The 10892-nt window shown below is 46.3% G+C and overlaps 1 protein-coding gene across 1 annotated transcript in view; it reads left to right on the plus strand.

The window, feature by feature from the left end:
• The first annotated feature begins 1467 nt into the window (after positions 1-1467).
• Positions 1468-10892, plus strand: part of LOC105986048 (chromosome unknown open reading frame, human C1orf228) — a 23612-nt gene continuing 14187 nt past the window's right edge. The window contains exons 1-3 of the mRNA XM_013016787.1: positions 1468-1673; positions 7908-7976; positions 9597-9763. Of these exons, the coding sequence (XP_012872241.1) occupies positions 1468-1673; positions 7908-7976; positions 9597-9763 (442 nt within the window). The remainder of the gene's footprint in view (positions 1674-7907; positions 7977-9596; positions 9764-10892) is intronic.

The raw sequence follows: 10892 nt of genomic DNA on the forward strand, positions 1-10892 counted from the left end.
CTTGAGCTGAAGAGCTGAGGGACAGCGCCCAGGCCCAGAGTTCAGGCCCCACGACCGGACCCAAAAAAAAAAGGCTGACTACCAGGGCTGGGAAGGTGACTCAGTGGTAGAGCGCTTGCCTTGCATGCATGAGGCTCTGGGTTCGACTCCTTAGCACCACATAAGCAGAAAAAGCTGGAAGTGGCGCTGTGGCTCAAGTAGAGTGCCAGCCTTGAGCTGAAGAGCTGAGGGACAATACCCAGGCCCAGAGTTCAGGCCCCATGACTGACAAACAAATAAACAAACCATTTGGCCTGGGAAGGTAGCTCAGTGGTAGAGTGCTGGCCTTGCATGCCAGAGGCCCTGGTTTCGATTCCTCAGCACCACATAAGCAAAAAGAAAAAAGCCGGAAGTGGCTCTGTGGCTCAAGTGGTAGAGCGCTAGCCTTGAGCTGAAGAGCTGAGGGACAGCGCCCAGGCCCAGAGTTCAGGCCCCATAACTGGACCCCAAAAAAAAACCAAAAAAACAAAAAATTCTTGAGACTCTTCATCCAGCAGCTGGCTGTAGTGGCGCACACCTGTTATCCAAGGTATGGAAGAAGCACAATGACTAGTGCAGTGGCCAGGGCCTGTCATCCCTAATGGCTCAGGGAAGCACAGGAAGGAGGATGGAAGCCCAGGATGGCCTACCTTGAATACCTCCAAAATAACCAAAGCAAGAAGAGGCTGGATGCATGGCTAGTGGTAGAGTACCTGTTTAGCTGATACTAAAAGAAAAAAGTAGACAACCTTCGTACTGTTCTTTTTTTTTTTTTTTTGGGGGGGGGGGGGGGGGGGGGTCTGGTTGTGGGGCCTGAACTCTGGGCACTGTCCTTCAGCTCTTCAGCTCAAAGCTAGCTCTCTACTACTTGAGCCACAGCGCCACTTCCGGCTTTTTTCTTTTTGCTTATGTGATGCTGAGGAATCGAACCCAGGGCCTCAGGCATGCAAGGCAAGCGCTCTACCACTGAACCACCTTTCCAGCCCCCGTACTCTCCTTTTTTGAAAGAGGGTCTCATTGTGCAGCTGAGTCTGGCCTCGAAGGTTATGATCTTCTTGCCTCAGCTTGGGTTACAGGTGTTTGCCACTACACCTGCCTGTACTGCCTTGATATTCTCAGTTTTATTAGAATTTCCCTGTAAGTAGAAGATGGCTAGTTCTGGAATAGATGATTCTTTTCTTTTTTGCTTCTTTTTTTTTTTTTACACTTCCAGTGTTCAGGATCAAACCCAGGACCTTGTGCATTCTAGGCAAACAGTCTACCCCTGAGCCACACTCCCAGCCCCCTAGGGTAGATTTCACAGGTAACCCATAGACATGTCAGAGGCTCACCAAGTTTCCAGAAAATCAATAGAAAAGCAAAGCCCACAAGGCTACAGATTTGCATAATCCTAAACGTTCTGGTAACCTGTCTCTCTTCCCTTTGCAGCAGCCTCAGGACTGATTAGCCATGACGTCTATAAAGGAGCAGGCAGCAATTAGCAGGCTCCTGAGTTTTTTGCAGGAGTGGGACAATGCTGGCAAAGCTGCAAGGAATAACATTCTTAAAATTTTCATTGAATCCAATCAAGGCAAGACTGCCCCTGAACTGGAGCAGGAATTTTCCCAGGGAGCCAGCTTGTTCCTAGTGCGTTTGACCACCTGGCTCAGAATCACGTATCCTTTACCGAACAGTCTGGGGAAAAAAAGTAGACACTCTTCAAAAGAAGAAAGAGAGAGAGAGATGAGATGGTGAGGAAGCTTTGCTCTTGAATCTCTGTCATATCTTTGAACAGGACATCTAAATATATCCCAAAAGTCAAGAGCTTTATGGATTCCCTGTCTTCCCAACCTGTGTGTCCTCATTCTCTCCTGATCTTTCTTTTCTCTCATCAGAACTAAAGAAGCTATTCCTTCTCTGTAGGGTGAATCTGTTTTTATTCTCTGTTTGAATTCCCTACTATCTCCTTTGGGACTTCACTTTTTCTGTCCTGTAAGTTAACCTCACTACCAACTCTGTGTGTGTGTGTGTGTGTGTGTGTGTGTGTGTGTGTGTGTGTGTGTGTGTGTGTGTGTGTGTGTGTGTGTGTGTGCTGGTCCTAAGTTAACCTCACTACCAACTCTGTGTGTGTATGTGTGTGTGTGTGTGTGTGTGTGTGTGTGCTGGTCCTGGCTTGAACTCAGAGCCTGGATGCTGACCCTGAGCTCTCTTGCTTAGGGCTGGCACTCTACTACTTCTCTACTACTTGAGCCATAGCTCTACTTCCAGTCTTTTGGTGGTTAATTAGAGATATGAGTCTAAGATTTTCCTGCCTGGGCTGTCTTCAAACCACCATCTTCAGATCTCAGCCTCCTGCATAGTTATGATTACAGCGCCCAGCTACCAACTTTTTTCATCAACATTTATATATGCTGAAATCTTTCCTACCTCTAGAAATAAAATTAAATTCCCATCTCAAACCTGAGTTGTGCCTATCTCCTGTTCTTCATGGTGGAGCTTGTTGAAAAGGTGGTTGACTCTCCCTGTTTCCTCTCTGCCTGCTGCATGCTGACTCCCGTTCCCTCTACCCCACTGATATACCCAGCTCTCCCCAGGTTACCAGTGATTTTATAATTGTAACCACCAGTGACTACATTCAAATTCCTTATATTCCTCATTCTCCTGGCCTTTAAGTAGCCTTTATCAATCAACCTTTCCCACTTCACAAAACATTCAGATTCAAGAAATGTCTTGTTTTCTTTTTTTTTTTTTTTTTGCCAGTCCTGGGGCTTTAACTCAGGGCCTGGGCACTGTCCCTGAGCTGCTTTTGCTCAAGGCTAGTGCTCTAGCACTTGAGCCACAGTGCCACTTCCAGCTTTTTCTTTTCTTTTTTTCTTTTTTTTTTGGGTCCGGTCATGGGGCCTGAACTCTGGGCCTGGGCACTGTCCCTCAGCTCTTCAGCTCAAAGCTAGCGCTCTATCACTTGAGCCACAGAGCCACTTCCGGCCTTTTTCTTTTTGCTTATGTGGTACTGAGGAATGGAACCCAGGGCCTCAGGCATGCAAGGCAAGCACTCTACCACTGAGCCACCTTCCCAAGCCCTGTCTTGGTTTCTATAATAGCACTTCTTGAGTTTTTTCCCCTTTCTTTATATCTATTTCTTTATTTTTATTTTGTTTTCATTTTTTACTTTTTTTTTTAATGGGTCCTGGGGCTTGAACTCGGAGCCTGTTTGCTTTTCTACTCAAGTCTCTGCTCTACCACTTTGAGCCACAGCGCCACTTCTGGTTTTCTGGTGGTTAATTGGAGATAAGAGTCTCACAGACTTTCCTTGCCCAGGCTGGCTTTGAACCATGATCCTCAAATCTCGGCCTCCTGAGTTGCTAGGATTACAAGCAAGAGCCATCAGCACCTGGCTGTGCTGGGCTTTTATATCCATCTCTCCTCTTCTTGAGCCTTCCCTTACATGTTGGTGTTCTATCGACATCCTCTGTGTTTTGTTTCTTCTTGAGCAGTAACTCTATTGTCATGATTCCTTAATCACCCCAATTGGAGGATTCTGCAAACCTTCCTCTGAAATCTAAACTCCATACCTACTTATCCAACTCCTGGCTCTCTTTATATGCCCCAGAATGACTCTCAAATTTCTGGGTAGGTAAATAGGAAGAGAATTCAGTGAATGGGGAATAGAGCAAGTTTTGGGGGTAGGTAAACTGGGTTTGAGACATGCTAATTTTGAGTTGCCTGTGTGTAGAAGCCCTAAAGGAAGATCAGGGAGGAAGACAGATTTGGTCACCACTGAAGTGACAAGAGTTATAATGGATTTGAAAATATCCCTGCTCTAAATTGAAGGTGCACTTGGTGGATCACCTCAGATTTCTTTGTTGTTTTTTTTCTCTTTGCTTGAACCCTCTCCCCTTTTGTAAACCTTCTCCTATATGACTATTTCCTCTCCTTTATTCAGGCCTCAATTTAAACATTACTCTCCCAAAAAGCCCTTTGCAAAGCCCAAAGTTCTCCTTTTATCTGTATTCACAGAACTTTCTCTCTCCTAATAGGCTTAGCATTTTGTTTTACTTGCTTACTACCTCCCTCCCCACACTGGACTATAAGCTCTGTGAGGGCAGGAGTTGCATCCATGCTGCTCGTCTCTGCATTTCTGTCGCCTAGCACTATGCCTGGAACATGTCTACTGGGTAAAGAAATGAGAGAACCAGAGATCCTTTAGGTAGACAGGACTCAAGGTTTAAATAAACACAGCTCTCTGTTCCTTACATGTAGGTCACTGATAAATTAGGGATGTAAACTGCAGGCTTTAGGCCTGCAACACTGGCCAGAGGGAATACTTCTGACTACATGTCTAGGTTGAGTCTAATGTCTTCAGACATTGATGTGCATAAGAGGCTTAAAATGTAGGTTAGAGCCAGGCACCAGTAGCTCATGCTTATAATCCTACTTACTCAGGAGGCTTGAGATCTGAAGACTTGCACATGTTAGGCAACAGCTCTATTACTGAGCTAAATCCCCATCCCTAACTAGCTTTTTTCAGTTGTGAGGCTTGAACTTAGGGCCTGGGTGCTGTCCTGAGCTCTTTTGCTCAAGGCTAGCACTCTGCCATTTTGAGCCACAGCACCCATCTGGTTTTCTGGTGGTTACTTGGAGATAAGAGTCTCATGGGGGCTGAGAATGTGGCTTAGTGGTAGAGTGTTTGCCTAGCATGCATGAAGCCCTGGGTTCGATTCCTCAGTCCCACAAAACAGAAAAGGGCAGAAGTGGTGCTGTGACTCAAGTGGTACAACCCTAGCCCTGAGCACAGAGAGCCTTGAGTTCAAGCTCCAGGACTGTCCAAAAAAAAAAAGGGAGGCTGGGAAGGTGGCTCAGTGGTAGAGCGCTTGCCTTGCATGCATGAGGCCCTGGGTTTGATTCCTCAGCACCACATAAGCAGAAAATGCTGAAAGTGGTACTGTGGCTCAAGTGGTAGAGCGCTAGCCTTGAGCTGAAAAGCTGAAGGACAGCACCCAGGCCCAGAGTTCAGGCCCCACGACTGGACCCAAAAAAAAAAAAAAAAACGCCCTCAAGTATTTTCCTGCCTGTGCTGGCTTTGAACCAAGATTCTCAGATCTTAGCCTCCTTAGCTAGGATCACATGCATGAGCCACTAACACCCTGACCTCACTGAGGCTTGAACTGAGTGCCTTGTGCTCTCACCCAGCTTTTTTGCTTAGGCATGGTACTTTACCACTTGGCCAGACCTACCTATACTTCCCAAATTTTTCTGTTTTAGAGTCTTATGGACTTTCCTGCCTGGGCTGGTTTCAAACCTCAGTCCTCAGATTTCAACCTCCTGAGTAGCTAGGATTTTTTTTCCCCTCAAGACTCTCCTGCCTGGCCTCCATAGTACCAGGACTTCAGGAATGTGCCACTCTTCTCCCCAGCCACTCCCTTTCTCAGATTTTGCTGTTTCTCAGTGTTGACTGCGGGGCCTTTCCTACTCAGCCCTTCAGTGGGAGTGTTTGCAAGAATTCTGTGTTTGGAGCCGGGCACCGGTGGCTCATGCCTGTAATCCTAGCTACTCAGGAGGCTGAGATCTGAGGATCTCGGTTCAAAGCTAGCCCAGGCAGGAAAGTCTGTGAGACTCTTATCTCCAATAAACCACCAGAAAACCGTAAGTGGTGCTGTAGCTCAAGTGGTAGAGCACTAGCCTTGAGCTGAAGAGCTGAGGGACAGCGCTCAGGCCCAAATTTCAAGCCCCACGACCAAAAAAAAAAAAAGAATAATGTGTTTGGCTTTTTTTTTTTCCTGCTATTCCTGGAGCTTGAAGTCAGGGCCTGGGCACTGTCCCTGAGCTGCTTTTGCTCAAGGCTAGCACTCTACCACTTGAGCCACAGAGCCACTCAGCCTTTTCTGTTTATGTGGTACTGAGGAATCAAACCCAGGGCTTCATGCATGCCTGGCAAGAACTCTACCACTAATCTACATCCCCAGCCCTGTGGCTCGCTTCTTTTCTGACTGAGACATGATGTCCTATTGGCCCACTAGAGGACTGTGATGAAGATGATATGAAACAATGCAAGCAAAGCAGTTAGCACAGTGCCTGGCATGCAATAAATGCAATCCCTGTTAGCTCCTACTGATATCGTGGTAATCTTCTAGAACAATTGCTGGAAATAATAAACCAGAAAGATGATAGTGTACGACTATGAACACAAAAATAGTTCCATGTGTGGCAATCACGCTGCATCGCCACACCTGAGAAGGGGGAGGTAGGATGATCAAGAGTACAGCCAGCCTAGGCTGTAAGGATCCTGTCACACACACACACACACACACCTATGTATGGACAGCGAAGGAAGTGACAAAAATTGGTCAGCCTAGCTAGTAAGTGAAGAAAATGGGGAGAATACACTGAAGCAGGGATGGGGGAGAAGGGAGAGGACAAGGTGGGAATAAAGAGACTACCATGAGAGCTGATAGCCCGAACTCTAGCTATGGCGGCAACAGGCAGGAGAGCCGGGCTCCAGAGAAGACACTCTTCTTGCAGTTAAGAGCTTTTCCTAATGAGCCAATCTGTCTCTACCTCTATTGGCATCCTGGGAGCCAGGGTGCAGCAGAGATAATTTGCCTTCCCCTCCCCACCCTCCCCCCAACAAAGCACCATTACCTCCAACCCATTACATTAGCCTTTATCAGTCGTGGAAGCTCTCAGTCATCCTCCATGAGCTGCAATAATTCCAGCTAATTTCTTAAGTGTTCTAAGAGCGTGCGCTGGGTTATGAGCCTAGTAATTGTTGACTGGTTCTCTTTCTGTTGTGGCTTGATTTCATACCTTGTATCCAAGCTGATGCGTGCTCTGGGTGCTTTATTACAATGAGGCTTTTTGCAAAGGCGCACATTAAAAAATAACACTAAATACAGAGGTTGTTTTAAATCAGGATTTAATTTTCCACCATCTCATGTTATTCTTACTAGGAAGCCATGCAATTCTTCATAAGGATAGAGACCTCCCATGCAAAACTTTGAGCAAATACAAAATTGAGAATTAATGATGAAGCTAATTCTTTTTATAGAAGCCTAAGAATGATAGTGGGGTGCCAGTGGCTCACACCTGTAATTCCAGCTACTCAAGAAGTTGAGCTGCTGGGTCCCAGTGGCTTATCATGCCTGTAATCCTAGCTACTCAGGAGACTGAGATCTAAGGATCATGGTTCAAAGACAGCCTAGTCAGGAAAGTTTTTGAGACTATTATCTCCAATTAACCACCAGAAACTGGAAGTGGTGCTGTGGCTTAAGTGGTAGAATGTTCGCCTTGAGCTGAAGAGCTGAGGGACAGCACCCAGGCCCAGAGTTCAAGCCCCACCACCAACCAAAAAAAAAAAAAAAACAAAGTTGGTAAGAACTGAGGATGGAAGTCAGCCTAGTAAGGAAAGACCATGAGACTCTTACCTCCAATTAACCATCAAAAAAGATAGAAGTGGGGTTGTGACTCAAGTGGTAGACCACTATCCTGGAGTAAAAAAGCTCAGGGACAATACCCAGGTCCTGAGTTCAAGCCTCAGGAACAGCACACACACACAAAGTCGAGGATTGACACACACACACACATACACACACAAAATAAATGAAGTATGCTAAGACTCATGGATGCAATCATTATATATTAGACAATCCTCAGCGCTCTCCATTTAGCCTTCCTCACTTTCTAGCAAACAGTCACAGCCAAGGTGGCCAAACTACACTGGGGGAACTTCTTAGACAACAAGCAACACGCCAGTGTCCCTCTCTTCCCATCCTGCATCCTCTTGGCAAAGGATACAAATTCAGCTTCTTTGTCAACCTAGGCCCTTGGTAGGATCCAGGATCCAGGGATTAGGCACAAGATCAGGCTCCTATATGAAAACAATCACAGAAAGTGTTCTTTAACTTGTTGGCCAGCTACATGACTGGCTTGTGCTTAGAAAAGATTCTGAGGTCCATTGGCATCTTCTTGTCAGCTGTGAGCAGGTGAGTTGTGTTGCAGAAGTGAATCCTGGCTCAATAGCGTATCAGGCTTGTGGTGTCCACAGCACTCAGACTACAGGGGACCAGGAATTCTAGGTATCAGGAAGGGAATGGTAACCCTTGAGATGGGCCCAGTGGTGGTGTTCCCCTGCTGCATTCTCCTCCACCTCTGTTCTCCATTGGTCATTTACTAGTCAGCACTCTAACTGAGAATTGCAGACACTCAATTCACATTTGGACTCAGAGAAAGGATAATTATTGTCTCACTTCCCTGAAAAGCCCAGATAATGGAAATGCTGAAAAGAATTTCAGCTGAGTGCCCTGGCTCACACCTGAATCCTACTCAGAAGGCTGAGATCTCAGGATCAAGGTTCAAAGCCAGCCTGTGCAGGAAAGTCCATGAAACTCTTATCTCCAATTCACCACCAGGAAACCAGAAGTGGTACTGTAGCTCAGAGTGGTAGAGTGCCAGTTTTGAGCATAAAGAGCTCAGGACCAAATGCTCATGCCCTGAGTTCAGGCCCCATGGCCAACAAAAAAAAAAAAAAAAATTCAGAGCCAGGGGCTGGTGGCTCATGCCTGTAATCCTAACTACTCAGGAGACTGAGATCTGAGGATTATGGTTCAAAGCCAGGCCAAGCAGACAAATCTGTGAGACATTAGTTAACCAGCAAAAAGTTGGAAGTAAAGATGTGGCCCAAGTGGTAGATCACCAGCCTTTAGCAAAAAGGCCAGGCAAAGCCAAGCACTGGTGGCTCACAACTACAATCCTAACCACTCAGGAGGCTGAGATCTGAGGATTGTGGTTCAAAGCCAGCCCAGCAAGAAAGTCTGTGAGACTCTTATCTCCAATTCACCACCAGGAAACCAGAAGTGGTACTGTAGCTCAGAGTGGTAGAGTGCCAGTTTTGAGCATAAAGAGCTCAGGACCAAATGCTCATGCCCTGAGTTCAGGCCCCATGGCCAACAAAAAAAAAAAAAAAAAATTCAGAGCCAGGGGCTGGTGGCTCATGCCTGTAATCCTAACTACTCAGGAGACTGAGATCTGAGGATTATGGTTCAAAGCCAGGCCAAGCAGACAAATCTGTGAGACATTAGTTAACCAGCAAAAAGTTGGAAGTAAAGATGTGGCCCAAGTGGTAGATCACCAGCCTTTAGCAAAAAGGCCAGGCAAAGCCAAGCACTGGTGGCTCACAACTACAATCCTAACCACTCAGGAGGCTGAGATCTGAAGATTGAGGTTCAAAGACAGCCCAAGCAGGAAAGTCTGTGAGACACTTATCTCCACCAGAAAACTGCAAGTGAAGCTGTGGCTCAAATTGGTAGACTGCTAGCCTTGAGCAAAATTGCTCAGGGACAGCACCCAGGCTCTGAGTTCAAGCCACAGGACCAACAATAAAACAAAACAAAAGCAAGAGTTGCAAGGCCTTGAGTTCCAGCCCCAATACTGGCACACACACACACACACACACACACACACACGAATCCAGTACTCCTTTATATCACTTTCCTATGGACATTGCTTTGATAGGAGGCAAAGTTGAACCTTGGAACCCTTTGAAGATCAGGGGCAAGCAACCTGACAGGTTTTATTAACTCTTCCCCATACCCCTCCATACACAGCAACCGGTACCTAGTAGAATTTCTTGAGGTTGGAGGTGCCCTAACACTCTTGGAAATCCTTGGGTTGGAGAAGATCAAGGAAGAGGACAAGAAGGAATCCATCAAACTCCTTCAGATTATCGCAAACTCTGGCAGGAAGTACAAGGAGCTCATTTGTGAAAGCTATGGTGGGTACTGTGTGTGACAGGAGGGGCGGGGAGGCTGCATCCTTACTCCTTGCCCTGCTGTGCTGTGGGGGAATCTGTCACACAGCAAGGGACTACACAGGAAGAAGCATTTAGTACAGTGGACTCAATTAGCTTCTGTCCACATGACCACCGGAAGACTGGATTTATGGCTTTCCTTATACATCATTTGCTCAAACTTCTCAGTGGTGGTTTTTAGAAGTCCTTCTCCATTTTAAATATGTTCTCTTTCACAAATCTGCAACAAAGATCGATTTCAGGGGCTGGGAAGATGGCTCAGTGGTTAAAGCGCTTGCCTTGCATGCCTGAGGCCCTGGGTTCGATTCCTCAGCACCACATAAGCAAAAACAAAAAAGCCGAAAGTGGCGCTGTGGCTCAAGTGGTAGAGCGCTAGCCTTGAGCTGAAGAGCTGAGGGACAGCGCCCAGGCCCAGAGTTCAGGCTCCACGACCGGACCAAAAAAAAAAAAAAAAGATCGATTTCACTGCTGCCAAAAATCTTGTGTGAAATTGAGTTGTGAATAACTCTAGAAGTAAAATTATTGATTATTTATGATAGTATTGGCAAAGGGAGGAGGAATACAAAGATGAGTAAAATACAGGTCCTGTTCTCAAATAGTTTACCCTCTGATGAGAAAGCAAACAACCCAGTAATTTCCAGAATTTCAAATGTTCTGATTGAGGCATGCAAAGACAATGGCACCCCCAGGCAGCCCATTTTCAAAGCATTTCCCAGCCTGTGCTTTCATAAGGATTCTCCCTTCTGTCTCCTCCATGGCCTCAATATCTTCATCTGTAAAATGGAATGAATCACCAGATACAGAGGTTCACAACTATAAACCCAGATATTTGCAGGGTAAAGATCAGGAGGATCATTGTTCAAGGCCAGCCTAGGGAAAAAGCAAGATTCTATCTCAATAAGCTAGGCATGATGGTGCAGGACTGTGGTCCCAACTATGTGGAAGGCCATAAGTAGGATTGCAGACCGAGGCCAGCCCCAGGCAAAAATCACAAGATGGGCTGGGAAGGTGGCTCAATGGTAGAGTGCTTGCCTTGCATGCCTGAGGCCCTGGGTTCGATTCCTCAGCACCACATAAGCAAAAAGAAAAAAGC

This window comes from Dipodomys ordii, unplaced genomic scaffold, assembly GCF_000151885.1.
Source record: "Dipodomys ordii isolate 6190 unplaced genomic scaffold, Dord_2.0 Scaffold33, whole genome shotgun sequence".
Classification (NCBI taxonomy): Eukaryota; Metazoa; Chordata; class Mammalia; order Rodentia; family Heteromyidae; genus Dipodomys; species Dipodomys ordii.